This window comes from Pholis gunnellus, assembly GCF_910591455.1.
Source record: "Pholis gunnellus genome assembly, chromosome: 1".
In the NCBI taxonomy this organism is placed as follows: Eukaryota; Metazoa; Chordata; class Actinopteri; order Perciformes; family Pholidae; genus Pholis; species Pholis gunnellus.
In genome coordinates, this window is record NC_136528.1 from 13,038,733 (window position 1) to 13,055,537 (window position 16,805).

At 40.6% G+C, this 16,805-nt stretch overlaps 1 protein-coding gene across 1 annotated transcript; it reads left to right on the top strand.

Moving 5' to 3' along the window:
• The first annotated feature begins 774 nt into the window (after positions 1 to 774).
• mmp2 (matrix metallopeptidase 2) lies at positions 775 to 15,808 on the top strand. The gene is made up of 13 exons (XM_079163673.1): positions 775 to 1,058; positions 1,254 to 1,480; positions 2,512 to 2,660; positions 3,512 to 3,640; positions 4,360 to 4,533; positions 5,265 to 5,438; positions 6,954 to 7,127; positions 7,424 to 7,579; positions 7,740 to 7,866; positions 11,531 to 11,667; positions 12,104 to 12,263; positions 12,593 to 12,702; positions 14,660 to 15,808. The coding sequence occupies exons 1-13, from the start codon at positions 903 to 905 to the stop codon at positions 14,761 to 14,763; spliced, it is 1,977 nt and encodes a 658-aa protein (XP_079019799.1). The 5' UTR covers positions 775 to 902; the 3' UTR covers positions 14,764 to 15,808.
• The last annotated feature ends 997 nt before the right edge of the window (positions 15,809 to 16,805 follow it).

Consider the following 16,805-nt stretch of genomic DNA (forward strand, 5'->3'; position numbering starts at 1 on the left):
CAGTATGAACAAGAGTTCATTACTTACTTCACGTATATGTATCTCAGTAAAGAAATGTCAGGATTTAAAAAAATATTGTAAGAACTAAAGAGTAAAGCAGACTAGAATAGAATAGAATAAAAAAAATACAGAGATGTCCACGACACAGGCCACACCCACTTCTACATTTTCAGGATCAATTAGTTTACAGAAGACAACAGTTTTTGAAACCATGCAACTTATTATTATAATTAATATGAAGTTAATCACTTTTCGACAAACAGTCCCCCCTCTCCACCGGCACATAATCCCATTATTTACCACACTTGTAATGCAACCAGTGGGAGGTTGAAATTGAATGACTTTGACGAACTAATCTAGCTACTGAAATTACATTTGTAACCTAAATGCTATAGTTTAAGCGGTGTGTTGATATTGATACATATGGGGATGATGATCGGAGCTGATCAGCATTCAGCATGAATGGGGGGCATTTAGTGTCCATCTACAGCCCGTTATGAAAGGGGTCCGATATGGATATAGATTAAATTGACCGAATCAGTCGTCATTTCTAGACATTAGACCACTTTTTAATCCCGAGCCACCCTCTTAGACATCACGGGTTTGTTAAAATCAAGGCTGATGGCGAAGTCAATATGAGTAATCACGAAACCATGTTAGACTGTGGACTCCCCCGCTCCTATTTCTCAACCTGGAGACTGCGCAGAAAGCTGTCGGGGGAAAAAGTGCGCGTGCAAGCAGAACTGAGAAAGTTCATAGAGCCGAGGTGCAGGATGTCCCGTTGAGGAGAAAGAAAAAAAAATCCTGTAGAGGCGCAGAAGCAACACAAGCTGACGGGGAAAGAAGTGCAGCTCAGAGCGAACGGCATTTATCATACCATAGATATTGCCAAACTGGGGAAAATGGCCTTTCCGACGATATTTAGCTGTCGTCGGATTGTTCTCAAAGTGTTTGTGGTTCAGTTCATCGCCTTGCAAGCAACATATGCTGCCCCTTCGCCTATCATCAGGTTTCCTGGAGACGATACTACTCCAAAAACAGACAAAGAAGTTGCTCTGGTAAGTTTATTGGTGTTTTTCTTAAAACTATGTCTAAGTGGGTCAGTCAGCTGTGAAGTAACAGTGTTTACTGTATAAGTATAAGAACTAAACTGTTGGGGAATAGTTTGTACGTTGTTCCCTTATTTATTTATTTATTGAAATCACTTCATAAGTCCTTAATCAACCATTTGTATGTCTATTTTTCTCCTTAAGCACTATCTGAATAAGTTTTATGGATGCCCACAAGACAGATGTAACCTTATGGTGCTCAAGGACACCCTGAAGAAAATGCAAAAGTTCTTCTCTCTGCAAGAAACTGGAGAGATTGATGCCAAAACTGTGGATATCATGAAAAAGCCCCGCTGTGGCGTCCCAGATGTGGCCAATTACAACTTCTTCCACAGGAAACCCATGTGGCAGAAGAAAGACATCACATACAGGTCAGGGAATTAACTTTACCTACACATTTACTGAACACGCATTGGATTATCCTGCACTTTAATTAAGTGCTAAATTGTATCCTGCACGGGGTATTTTATTCTGGGAGTAGGTCCAAATTCATTCTGAACCTGAATTAGTAATACTCAAGTAATGCCATCATGGAAGTTTGAAGCGGTATGGTCTGTAAGAAAAGGTAAACACATTAAAACTGTGCCTAATGCTTAAGTTATGCTTTGCATGCATTACATCAGGACGTCATATATGATGTTTGCCAAGCACAGAAGGGTAAGATGACTTGACCCCGCCCAGCCGCTGCCTGTAAATACAACGAGAAATACTTATTGGAATATATCCGAGTCCCTCCATAACACTAAGGTTTACATGTGATTCACAAAGCAGCTTTGGATGAGTGCACAAAAGTATAAACACAAAGCCAGAGTGTGTTTGCTTTGCGAGATGGACCAAAGCTTGGCCCCGCCTGACCCCCCCCCCCCCCCCCCTCCCACAACACCCTCCCCTCAACCTCCAGTCCACCCCACCCCCATCCACGCAGTCGTCGTGCGCTTGCATCTTGCGTCTCGCTTACACCAGCATTCCTACACAGTATGTGTCAGGTCTTTTGTTTTTGTTCTGTTTGAGGTTTACAACAATGTGGAATCGGTTTATTTATATCAGCGGTTTTTGTGGGCCCTGATCGTTCCAGCCCGTCTGCCTGTGTGTTTGCAAGGAAGACTGCGAGCCAAAGACAACAGCAACTATGAGATCTTAGACTGTTTTTAAGAAAGGACTGTGTAGACAGGCATGTGACAGGGTTTGTAGCTGAACCATTATCATCAGATTAGTCATAGGCTGTTTAGCTGTTAGTCCATGATCTGAAGTTGAGAAAATAGATCTTATGATATTTCTGCGCGCTTTTCCAAACATGACACTCACAAAGCCACACACATCTTTTGTTTTTATGATATTTTGGGGTCTTAATTTTCCTTCTTTGTCTTGTTTTAGAATGAAACTGACTCTGTTAACTCCGTAGAATCCTTGGATACACTCCCGACCTGGATGAGGAAGTCATAAATGATGCTTTCTTCAGAGCCTTCAAAGTATGGAGTGACGTCACCCCACTCACAATCACCCGCATCATGGACGGAGAGGCTGACATCATGATTAATTTTGGCCGCAATGGTATGGCATTTATTCAGGCAACAGACATCATAAAGACACTGTATTTATAAAATGCTGTACTTAAAAGACAACTTTAGTCAGTTGAACTATCATCAGGTTATCTTCACATTGTAGGGCAGTACAGTCAGTGACACCACTCAGTGGATTCTTATCTAATGGTGTCTGCAACTCAAATTCATTCAATTAAAATCAATTCAATAAAAATAGGTTTATTTTATAGTACATGTCCCCATGTGACCTAAACAAAACCCTGCTGACTGCAGTTGTCCCATTTGTCATCTTTGTCTTAATCTCTTGTCTTGGGATATGGGGAACATTAGTGCATGCTTACAAACAGACTTGTCGTAATGTGGCACAGCAATGGTATTGCAGGTTAAAATTCAAAGATTGAAGCACTCTAATAACTAAGTTATGATTACCTTCCACCTCCAAGAGGAAAAATACAGCCCATGTTGTGTCATAACCCAAGTTAGGAAACAGTTGAACACAAGTTCACTGCCTTGTTGACATGTTATTACAGTAACTCTGCGCACCGCCAACCTATATTTTAGGAACACTTCTTTACACAGGTCATTCCAACTAAAACAGCCATTTGATATTTATGCACAGTCATGATATCTTCTGTCTAGCCACAGCTGAGCCCATCAAGAAGGAATCTAATGAAAATAGTGTCACATTATGTCACAAATATTTTCCCGACTTTTTACTTGAAGTATTTCCTCTTCAAACTAATTTATCTTTCCATTTACTGGCTAGCTAATAGCTGCACCTATGTACCTGTTGTTTAAAAAGAAGAAAATTGCTTCTGATATTTGACTTGAAGTGTTAATGTTGAATGATGCCATCGACAGAGCACGGAGACGGTTACCCCTTCGACGGCAAAGATGGCCTCTTGGCTCATGCCTTTGCTCCAGGAGCAGGAATTGGGGGAGACTCCCACTTTGATGATGATGAGCAGTGGACGCTGGGAGATGGCCAAGGTAATGGGGAGACACTGTTTATACAAAATACTGTAATCTTATTAAATTGTTATCAATTTGTCAAAAGATGCACTGAGTGCCAAATTGGTGCACTTTGCGTACCCTTATCCAGTCTCTTATTCAAAACAAAGTATAGGTACCATATCGGTGAGATGACAGGGCAGACCGATACAGAAAATGACTTTCAACTACTTTGTTTGGATTTTAGTTTTTAACTTTGTCTGAACTTTCTGGCACTGGATACGACAAATCTCAGCCATCTGGAAGCTCAATAGAAGAAAAATAAATCTCTGTTGCAGGCATTTGCATTTGCACGCAGTGACCCAGATAGTTTAATGTATTTCCTATTATTCAGAATTGTCTTGTCTGAATTCATCATTTGGGCAGAAGTAATCTATAAACCTATTTTCCCTGTCTCATGACACTTAGAATGAGCTGTTTTCTTTAAATTATTATATCAGTGCCTTTGCAAGTTTGATCCCATTTACTACAATGCATGTGTCATAATTTTCTGAGCTCCTTTCCGTTTTTGAGAGCCTACTTTTAAATGATATTCCATAGTTTAAGTAGCCTCTTGTTTCTATAAACAAGATTGCAGTTTACTTGCTTGAGATACGCACTCTATCCTATTGAACGTCCTGTCACCTTTAACTTGGTTTGGGAAAACGGATGACGAAGCGTTACAACGTGGACACGTGTCTCCTTATTCTTTTCAACAGTGGTGAAGGTGAAGTATGGCAATGCTGATGGGGAGTTCTGTAAATTCCCCTTCCTGTTCATGGGCACCGAGTACAACACCTGTACACCTCAGGGCCGTGACGACGGCTTCCTGTGGTGCGCGACCAGCTACAACTTCGATGAAGAAGGCAAATATGGCTTCTGCCCCCATGAATGTAAGTCCATCCTGTGGTTCTCTTTTCTTTTTTTAATGTAACAGCACTATATAACAATCTCAGAACACATTTTGGTGAAGTCTCTGTATAGATTTGTCATTTTGTGGACCCACACGACCTCAGCTGCATTGGTGTCATGCCCTACTTGCATCTGGAATTGAAACAGTGTGTCCTACACTGGCAAAGTAATACTTCATATCAGATTTTTGCTACATTCAAAGCTGTTCTGCTGATTCTCGACAGAAAGAAAGTAGGTTAAACAGTATGCCAGGAAAGTGTTGTTTTCTGTTTGGAGTGGATTGTGGAATATTTCTTTTCCAAGTCACTGCCCCATTTTAGAACACTGGGCTTTGTTAAACATTTTGTTTATCTGTGTTATATTGCTGTCCATGGTACTAACATGATCACATGCCCATTACATCTAAGTGCCAAAGTACACATGTACTAAGTTGTTTTGTATAAGAACATGAGAGAGGCCTGTTTGTACTGGAGCCGTCTTTGTTGTTAAGCATTTGTGTAAAAAAAGTTCCATTGCACATTTTTTCCTGATTCAGATTTCTCCTCTCTGAACACCTTTGTCTCACATCGTCACTCATCGGTCAAAGGATCTTAGTTGCTTGCAGTGATCATGTAGGAATCGTAGATTGCTTTTTATAAGCATTGGAAAAATGGGAAAATGCACTGTGCGCAATGTTATGTTATTATAAGTTTCCCTATAATTTTTTTTACAGTACTATTCACCATTGGTGGAAACGCAGAGGGCGCTGCATGTAAATTTCCCTTCACCTTTCTGGGAGAGAAGTATGACGAATGCACCACTCAAGGCAGGGATGATGGTTACCGCTGGTGTGCCACCACTGAGGACTATGACCAGGACAAAACCTTCGGGTTCTGCCCTGAAACTGGTAGGTGGTGTCATCTACTGCCTGTTGTGCTGATCACATATTAGAGTCGTGCTTAAGTAATCCTCTTTCTTCATCCTGAAACGTGTGCATACATTATCCTCTGTTTGTGCGTCCTGTTTAGGGTTGCAAAGAAGTTACGCTTGTGACTTGTGGGAATTTCAATGTAAAAATGTTACCCTCTAATAGAGAAATAATTTACCATACCAGGTCTTATGGCATGTTATGCCCATTTAATTAAATTGCAACATGCACTACATTCAGCAACAACAACTCTTCTATCATAATTTGCAGTATCCCATTAAATAGGCATCAACCATCTGCATTCTCCCATCATATGTGTAGCCAACACTACTGCCAACGATACTACACTGTCTGAGCCAAAGGACTAATGTTACATGCTTTCATGTAAGTTTTGATTATATTATATTTCATGACATTTCAGATAGTAGCCTAACACTAAAGCAAAGTACAGTGTTCGTAGCTTGTTAACAACTTCTGCGAGTTTATGTTAGCTAGCTGTTACCATGTAGCTCGATTGAACCCTAATTGAGGAGTTTTAATTAATCTATTTCCATTCCTTCTTTAATGTAAAACTTAAGCAGTTGTTCACTTCAAAACACAAGTGTGCACACAGCCAACATTTCGGCTTAAGTAGGCTACCTTTCCCCATTAGTTAACTCACCACATGACACATTTCACGTCGTTTGTATATGATAAATAAATTATTATTATTATGTCTGCCTATGATATATTGCAATGTTTGTTTCTATCTGCATGGTAAATACAGCCTAAGCAGATAAACCCTATATTTCCATTTTATTCCTGTTATTTCCCATAAATTCCAAGTAATTCCCTTGGAAAGTTATATATTTCCAGAACTGTTGCAACATTTGTCCTGTTTTAGGGTTATGAGCTTGCTTAGATGCCTACAGTGCGGTTTACTGACTATGTTTATTTTGATGTGCAGTCTTGGGTGCCCTGCCGTGTATTGGTCTACAGGAATGCTCCAGCTGGGGTTTTCGGTCTTGCTCGTGGTCTGTTGAATGGCTGTGAAAGTATTCTAATGTGCAGTGGCAAGACTTATTTTCCATTCTGTCAGTGGGACTGATTTTAGGGTTGAGGTAGTGTGGCAGGGAGGGAGATAGACCACTGGAGCTTTCATCTGGTTCTAATTGATTAGGAAAGTAGCTTTTGTTATAAAGCCTTGTGCGATAGCTTGTGGTAAATAAGAAATTATATATTTTTTTAACAAAAACAGTGCTAAACAAGTCTGCCAGATAGAAAATGATCTCTCTTTGAAAGAAAATCAATTTGGGCGGGTGCTTTTTGGTTTTGTGCCCCGTGGATTAGTTATTGATGTCATGTGTGTTGTGCCAGTGCTTTCATGATGCTGTTTTCAACATCATCTGTGTTTGCTTCACAATACAATACAATCTGTTCTGAAGAAACATTCTGGCACATGAATGAACAAGTTGAACAGTTCATTACACATTTCACTTTTGTTGTTCCCTCTAGCCATGTCGACAGTGGGAGGAAACGCAGAGGGAAGCCCCTGTGTCTTCCCCTTCACCTTCTTGGGTGACGCCTACGAGTCCTGTACCTCCTCTGGACGCAGCGATGGCAAGATGTGGTGCGCTAGCACCAAGAGCTATGATGACGACCGCAAATGGGGTTTCTGTCCAGACCAAGGTATGAATACTATTTGTGGACAGTTATACTGTATGCATCAGTCATTTTGTTACTGGCACACTCACAATAAACAGGAAAATAAAGGTAAAGGTCAGGTCGGTCGTTCAATCATTATGTCTTATTCATGTGTCCCACCATCGTACTCCACGAAGGACCACAGCTGGTATACAGTAGCTGCCGATTGAAAGACCTGTTGATATAATCCAATTCCTATTTTCACTGGACAGCATTAGTATTTTTTGAAGGAGTATTCAGAGTTTACAGTGAGGTTTCTTGATTGTGCTGCGTGTTTCCAGGTTACAGTTTGTTCTTGGTGGCAGCCCATGAGTTTGGTCATGCCCTTGGCTTGGAGCACTCTCAGGACCCCGGAGCATTGATGGCCCCCATTTACACTTTCACCAAAGACTTCAGACTTCCTGACGATGACATCAGAGGCATCCAGGAGCTCTACGGTGAGATGAATTGTCATGTGTGGCTAGTTTCCTAACAGGGATCAAGCCTAATACTAGAACAAGCATCTCTTCTTATTGGAAGCCAGGAACGATTAATGTACTGTGAGTGTGTAATCACTTTCTCAAGGATTAAATATTCTGGTCAATCTTTTATAAACAGGTGTGCCAACAGACAAACCTTTGCCTCCAACCCAGGGTCCAGTTACTCCAATGGACATCTGTAAAGAGCCAGTTGTGTTTGATGCTGTAGCCCAGATCAGAGGAGAGACCTTCTTCTTTAAGGACAGGTAATTAAATCAAAACAAACAAGAAGTCACAATATTGTTTGACCTGAACATGTCTTCAACAAGTGTGTGTACGCTATATCAACACCAAATAAGGTAAGAGCACTGACAATTAACCCTTCGTTAAGTCCCGCCCCCGAACGCAGACTAGCCAATTATCGCTTAGCTCTGACCTGCTCTGACCAGGGTCTGACAGCTAACCGGCTCTGCTCCATAGAGTCTCATGCAATGGTTTTCTTCATTTCCAGGCCGGTTTTGTAGATTTCAAGCTAGTCATGGGTAAACGAAGGGTCAACTAATCATCCACAATCCATCCAATCAATGTTTGAATAGGTTAGCCGATATGTTTTCATTAGCTCTCTGAGTCATACATGCAATATGAAGTATGTGTTTGACTCTCTTGAAACTGGCAACCACTACCAAAGTCTGGTTAAATGTCCCGTCCTTGATCTATGGGAAGAACGACAAACCAAACCCAAAAGCCTACTTCTGGCTTCATGAGCAATTTCACATGAGGTTTCTTGTTAATTATTGTTCCTCTTATTGCAATCTTGTGACACTTAAAGAGTGTGGTTAAGATGCTTGCTTCATGATGGGACAATTAGTGAGCGGGAAAAATACACTATTCCCCTCCCCATGCAGTGACAACCAAAGTACTCATCAGTCATAAACACAGTCTACAGTCCTCCCTCTCCACCGGCGCCAGTGGATGCAAAGTCTTGTAAGCTTACTGCGTCTACTGGCTGACCCTGTGTAGAAGTGAGTTTCATAAAGTGCTTTGGTTTCGTCAACAGTCTTTATGAGTCAGTGTGTATTCCCATGGGAAGGTGAACATTTTCATTACAACAGCTGAAGTTTGTTACAGACAACTTCTCCTGGGAGTCACTTAGAACAAAAGCAATAATGTGGTAGAAAAGGACCCGATGGAAAACACGAACGGCGTCCCTGTTAGTTATGATATCTTCATGCCTCTAGCTGTGCTATGACATTGACTACTTGCAATTTTAAGGGTAACAGAGATGTATACCTGTCATGGCCATAAATGTGTCCAAAGCAAACAGGCCAGAATACCTCCGTACCAAAGACTCTTTCAGTTAGCCTGGTTTTCCTCTCTGAGAATCTTGAGCTGGAAACTGGGAGAAACAAGCCATAATCCAGCTCACAAGTTCTGCTTTAATACAGAATGACTTTTCACCTTGCCTCCCTTCCACACATATGCAGAGATTATCAGAGCAGAACAGACACACTTAACTATATATATATATAAACATAAATGTATATTTTGGGATTTTTAATTTTTTTATGTAACATGGTCTCTGGAGGGGAATAAAGAAAATAAATGTATTTCCCCTGATCATTAATTGTAAAACTGTCAAAATGTCATTTGGGTGAACGAAGGGTATTGAAAGCTCTGATATTACTGTTATCTAATTGAGTCAAGGTACTACACCACTCTTTGGTTATTTGCAGCTGGGCCAATTTCAAGAGATATATAAACTCATTTATATCATATCATAATCCAAAGCAATGGTTTTCAGAGAGTGAAAAAAGGCCCATTGGTCTGTCAGTAGCTGAAATATGTCAAGAATTACAATGTTAAATTCAGATATATTGCATTTACTTCAATTTCGTTGACTTATTTAAGACCATCTTGACATTGAAAGGCTGCTTAGCTTCATGGTTGGCCATGTTCAGCAGCTCACCGTGTTTGGTCGCTCTCTTGTATAACCATACAAGGCTTTATGTGATTGTTTCAAGCTATTCTTGATTTGATATTTGAATTTCAGTTGCTAGCCCCAAAAGACTGAGAACTGACAGGAAGGGGAGAATTTCAGAACAGAGTGATCTCAAGGCACGGAAGGGAACGTCGGTACAATATATCTTTCTGCAGTCTGACATAAGTGAAGTTTCAGTAAGGCCTGTTGTTCTGACCTTCACAGAGACTTAATTAGTTGCCTGAAGGCCGTGTCAGGTTTGTGAGCTGTGGAGCTCTGGTACAAGCCACGTTTTATAGCTTCAGAGAAAAAGCGTTGCCCTCTGGGTTCCGGGGCTAATGCTCATTAGATTCTCCCATTGTAAAAGTATGAGCCCCCTTTTTCTCCTGGCTCAGCATATTTATGATGTAGGACACATCTTGACATGATGCAGTGAGTAATACTTATGGCGCTCCCTGAGCTCAGCATAGTGTCTGTCTGGAGGCTTAAGGAGAAGGCAATTATAAAGTCTGTCTCATAGAAACAGTTTTACCAGCGTACTGACTCTGTTTCAAGTAATTCATGCTCATGTGCCTGTATGCTAGCATGTCGCCTACAGAAGCTGTTTGCAATGTACAGTACTGTAGTTGGTTACCTTGCTGAGGAGTTGATGGCGTACAGCCTGCAGCTCTTGATTTAACAGCTCACTGTGACTGCTGCTTCTGACGTAAAAATGCAGAAAAAGACTCGCATTTTTGATGAATGATCGTCAGTACTAATCACTGTGAAAAACTCTTAAAGATACTTTCTAACTTTTCTAACTCCATTAAGTGCCAGTTGGCCTTTCCACTGATTACCCAAACAGGTTTCCTCTTGAAAGCAGCAAGAGTGATATACATACATTGTCCCTGGGACTTTTAGTCTCCAGTGTGTTTGCATGTTATAGACCATTTACGGGAAATCACATACTTAAGGTTACTTAAACTTTATGAACTTAAAACTAGTGTGAAAAACAAAATCCATTAAATGGAACATCATGGCTGCTGATATTTCCATCAGTTACCTTATGGTTACATTGTAATGCAAGTGATCAACTTCATTACCACACAGTTATAACAGTTATACACAGCTACAGTTACACAGTTATGTGCTTTGATAACTTCAAATGCAAGATAAATGGATGAACCGCTTGAAGTATTGAAGTCTGAGCAATGGTTTGGAAAGATCTTTGGCAGCTCTGTGAAGCACAGCACTATATATGCTATATGACTATGTCCTGTTAATCTGTCCACTCAAACAGCCACCAGGCAGATCTTTTTTTTTTTTTATTAAATAAAGACAGGAAGAAAAGACAGAAAAGCCCTCTGGATATTGCTGGTACACTGCATGAACTTGACAAATTGATCCACAAGAACATTGCTAAAATAATGCAATTATAGATGGTTAGTTCAGATTGAATATGTCTCCTCTTTCCCTCCTGACAAATGTATATACAACTTTAGATATGTCTGGATGTTAGTTAGGTTTTATTCTATCCACATTTTATCATTATTGCAACTCATTTTTGCAATTGGTAGATCTTTTTCTTTTAAAAAAATAGGTCAGTGGAAAAGAGTTTGGGAAGCTGCCGTTGTTGTGCAGCTGTGTATTGGAAATCCGGGCAAGATAGGTCTTGTTCCGCTGGCGTCTGCAGCCTTAGTTCTAACGAGAACCAGATGCTCATGAATCAGGCCATTGTGGCTGGCTCGGCCAGTGAGGCACTTGCACTAAAACCTCCTCTTATGCGAGCGAACGCGCGCAAACACACACACACACAAACACACACAGACAGACATACACACAAACACACAAACACACACACACACTTCCCCCACCTCCTCCTCATCATCCCCGTCTGCCCTTCGTTCACTCTCATTTCGTCCGTCAGCTCATCTACCTTGCAGCCGCTCACCCACTCATTCTCTTTCTGCCAGGTTCCTGTTCAGGTCAGTCAATTTCAGAAGCAAGCCCAATGGCCCTATGCTGGTGGCCACCTACTGGCCCGACCTACCTACCAAGATAGACGCTGCCTATGAAAACCCAGTGGAGGAAAAATCGGTCTTCTTCTCAGGTATGCTGCAGAAAACAACTGTGGAGAAACGGTGGATTCAGTTTCTACGAACTGAAACATTAGAAAAAGCAGGAATGTTGGCTGGGCACTCTTGTGCGCTGTGTGCACTCTGTGGACAGTTCAGATATTCCACCATAGTTATTAGTGGTTTATGATACATTCTTTGCATTTTATTAATATGACAACCTATCTGAATACTGATGAAAGTTACAGAATGTATCCGTCAGCTTCGAAGACATTTGAAGCCGGGCTGGTTGATGATCTCATTCTGACGATATATAATATATTTGTTTAATAGATGTGTAGGAATGTGAGATAATACCTTAATCAGACAGTTCTTGTGTAAAGATAATTACCTTCCGTCAATAAAACATATGACTTCAGTGCAATTTCATCCCTGGTTCTATTTTGTTACTTACTAACTCTTCCCTTCCAGGCAACGAGCTGTGGGTCTACAAAGCAGATGAGTTGGAGAAAGGCTATCCCAAGAGGCTCTCCAGCCTTGAACTCCCCACTGACCTGGAGCGGATCGACGCTGCCTTCAACTTCAAGAAGAACAAGAAGACTTACTTTTTCGCTGGGGATAAATTCTGGAGGTGAGGGGGAAGCAAAGCTTATGCGACCATTTGTGAGCCTAAAGCCCTTGTCTGACACAGCGTAGCTTGTGCTGTTGGTGTCATCACATCTTGTTTGCAATGCTGTGCTACGTCTGGATCTACTTAGTGTTTGGTGTGACCTAAAGTGCACTGTAAACCTCAACAGCTCTGTTAGCCCTTGCACAGCATGGAAGTTCACGGTGTTGATGACTAACTGTTTTATGGAAAACTATCAGGGGTTTGTGTTTGTTTGTGTGTGTATGTGATGGAATCGTGAAGCACTCGTTAAAGGATTATACTGTTTAAATGCACTTTCATTGTGTGTACAGATACGATGAAGATAAGAAGAAAATGGACCCTGGCTTCCCCAAACTGATTGCAGATGCCTGGAATGGCATCCCAGATGGCATAGACTCTTCTTTCAGTCTCCATGGCATTGGTAAAAAAAATCTTTTTCACATAATTTGTCAATTTAGAGGCTCTGTATAATTTCAAGAAGGGACATTTGACCAGGCTCTACAATGGTGCTTTAAGCTACATGCAAACATACTCACAATTACAATGCTAACATGCTGATATATAGCAGGGAGTAACCATTGTCACCATCTTAGTTTATCATTTTATCATTCATCATTTTCAATTTTAGTTAATAATTAAAGACATTAGAATAAATGTAAGAGGAACATCAAAGTCATTAAGTTAGTGCCGTTCATCCTGAGCAGGACATGAATGTATGTTCCAAATTTCAATCCATCCAATACTGTTGAGATGTTTCACTCAAACCCACAAATGTCAACCTCATGGTGACACTAGATGAAAAGTCAGAAGATAACTTAAGTCAGTAGGATTCATCCCACGGGCACAATGAATGTCTGTACTGAGTTTCATGGCAACCCATCCAATAGTTGATGAGGCATTCCACTGAGAGACAAAAATGTCAACCTCACAATGGTGCTCGAGGAAAGTCGGTTGATGATCAAAGTCATTAGTCTTAATCCTCTGGGGACCATGAATGTTTGTACAACATATCATGGAAATCCATCCAATAGTTAGTAATAGTGAGATATTTCAGTCAGGACCAAATGGTGGACCAACAGATAGAAAGACATTACCATCCCTAGACCCATCGCTAGCGTGGCTAAAAACTAACCAGTGATTCCGAATACTACAAACATAAGCACATTTTTTACAACATTAAATAATTGCCACACCAATCTCTCTTGGAAGGGCTATGAAAAAACTGTAAAGCAGTAAACCAGCAATGCTCACTGTCCTCAGCTGTGCCTGTAGCTCAGTGGGTAGAGCAGGCCGCCTCTAACCACAGGTTGCTTTACAGCAGCCCGCTGCTCCTAAAATGCTTATGACGAGTTAAATGCAGAAGTCAAATGTATGTACCTGAATGTATATGCAAATTCAAATGAAGTTTATGAATTAGTTGGAAATGAAAGAATAGAAACAAAATAGCCAAAGGTATCCTTTCTTTGACTTTTTTAAAAGACCGAAGGAAAAAAGGGATTTTGTGATGGCTGTGGTGCTTAGATTAGAGCTGCTGCTTTGTGTGCATGTTTACAGTGCTCGGGCTGGCATTCCTTGTGGTTAAATTGCAGGCAGCTCGATCAGCGAGTCTTGCACTGTGCCTCTCTCAATAAAAACCCGTCATATACCACAACCCAGCAAGCAATGACGCCATCTAGCCAGAAATGAACAGTTTCGAGGAACTGACTGAAAATGAGGAAGTGCAACAGGCCAAAGGGAGTAGCTCTGAAGTTAGGGAGTTATCTGTGGCCTGATGTTGATAGAAAACAGTCAGAAGAGGAGCAGTTGCCCTATGTTTCTCGTGCTTTTATTTGCTGCGAGTAAATACCTCATGATGAGTTATGTTAGCTTTAGGTCACTGCAACTAGAGTGCAAGAAATATATAGAGGTGAATTTTTGTTATGACACCGCCGGTATACTTCCCCTGAGACCGTCACTGTCAGCCATGTATCCTTGAGGTTAGAGGTGGTATGCAGATTTTTGTCTATGGCAAGCAACCAGGGATTTTTCCATCACTGCTCTCCTAACATACACACACATTACTGTAAGCATCAAGCCCCTGCCTCACACAGTGGACAAACATGTTTATATAAAGAAAGCCTGTGCCCCTCTACAGAGGTGCCTGTATGCTTCCTGATTAGCACGAGTCAGAGAGGCTAACATTGGCTTTAGCAGAGCCTGATTTTATGTTCTAATACTTGTCACTTTGTTTGAAACTGATTAGTCTGTTTGCTTTTATTAAAGCTTGATTATTGTACTCTTATTACATGGTAGTTTTCCCTTATTCTACCCAAGAAATTTAAAATGGAAATTATACCTTCAGTAATTAACCAAGTGTGCATTGTTCCCGTCTTTAACAGATTACAGCTACTTCTTCAAAGGAAACCACTATTTCAAACTGGAAGACAGCAGCTTAAAGATTGTCAAGTTGGGGGAAATCACAAAGGACTGGCTCGGTTGTTGAGCATTTTCCAAAACGTCTCGCAACTGGCTAATTCCCATAATGATATCTGACCTCACGAGGACGTTGCCATAATACCGCACACAACTTGAGGTCGCCGCAGTACACACTGTTGTAAGTTTTTATCCTGGCAACTCTGCACGCTCCTGTGGGAGACATGTCCCTTCCAGCCTGTATAACCAGCCTCCAGCTTTGTAGCGAGGCACCTCGTGGACCTCATACCCAGGCTGAACATAGGCAACTGGATATTTGCTATATTACTATGTGATATTGACATTTTATGTGTTGTGCTGATGCAGATTTATTTCAACATGTAGCCCCCAGTTTACTTTTTTTTTTTGTTGGTTTATTTGTTTTTTTTTAACTCAAGACATCAGGTATGTCAACACTGCATTGAACGCAGTGCTATACTGTGCTGTGAGATATTGCTGTTTTATGCAAATTTTATTCTGAAAAGCTGTCTCACATGGTTGAGGTATTCATGTTGGCTTGGAATTACTTCTATGTCCAGTGTATAAGTGCAGTTTTATAAATGTATCACTTTTAATTTCTCATTGTTGTGCAATACATTTGACAACATTAATTTGCACAATGTGTTTGACCGAAAATTGGTGCTTTAGAGATTGCTTTTTGCTTATAGTCCTATCTTCATACACACATTTTATATTCTGTGTATCTATGTCTGACTATTTAGTATCCTCTGAATGTTAGAAAGTAGTTTTCACAGGCACACATTATTCTTCATATGATTAGCACTTTGTATAGGACTATATAAGGGGACCAAATTGTTGTCATGGAACTTCGTGTTGCATTCTCTTCACTAATGGTACAGCGAGATTAAAGGCACAGGTTGCCTCCAGAGGCTTTATTGATTTGCTGCATGATGGAATCATGTCAAGAGTACCGCAGTAGTATTGTTTAATTATCTTTTTTTATATATTCTCTTTTCTCTCTTGGGTTTTTAACAATACAGTCATTGTGTTTTGTGTTGTTTTTAATGCTTGTGCACTTTGTTACTGTCATCAATAAAGATGGTCAATATAATGTGGATCAGTGATAAACAATGGATTGACTCCATATACTTGCAAAAATAATTGAAGTGGGTGATTGATGCAATTATGGGCCTTCACCATTACGCTTGTGAGTTCAGAAACAAATCATCAATTAATTCAGATAATTTATTTGAGCAGAAATAGCAGTATATCACCGTGAAAGAATATAATTAAAATATATATACAAGTGATAATATGGATAGATAGATAGTTACTTTATTCATCCCCAGGGGGAATTTCTCTGTAGCAGCAGCAAAAGAAGTTACACAGTAAAATAAAAATATTAAGTATGGAAAATGCACAATATATACAATACAATAAAATAACAGAGTACAACCTATTCATTTAAAGAAAATAAAGTGATACAAAATGCAGAAAAATGCACAGTATACACAATAAATAGAATGGTATTAAATTAACTAAGTAGGAAATCTAAACTAAACAGTAGTGCAAAAGATCGCCAACAGCAGCAACAACCGTGTAGCGGTGTTGTAGTCATTTGAAGGATGATCTGTCCAGAGGTGATTTATTGTACAGTGTAATAGCAGAGGGCAGGACTGCTCTCCTGTATCTGTCCTTGTGACAGCGGAGCTGGATCAGTCTGTTGGAGAAAGTGCTCCGCTGTCCCTGCAGTAGGTGGTGGGGAGGGTGTTCCAGGTTATCCAATATGGATAATCATTTCTTCAGTGTCCTCCTCTCCACCACCTGGTCCAGATAGTCTTGTTTGCAGCCAATGATGGAGCCGGCCTTCTAAACCAGTTTATTAGGTCTGTTTGTGTCTCCGGCTCCAATGCTGCTCCCCCAGCAGACTACGGCGAAGTACAGTGCACTGGCCACAACAGACTGGTAGACTCCAACATCCATGGATCGAAGTCTCCTCAAGAAAAAGGAGGAGACTCATCCCCTTCTTGTACACATCGTTGATGTTGGTCTTCCAGTTCAGTCTGCTGTCGATGGAGACACCCAGGTACTTGTACTCCCCAATATATATAT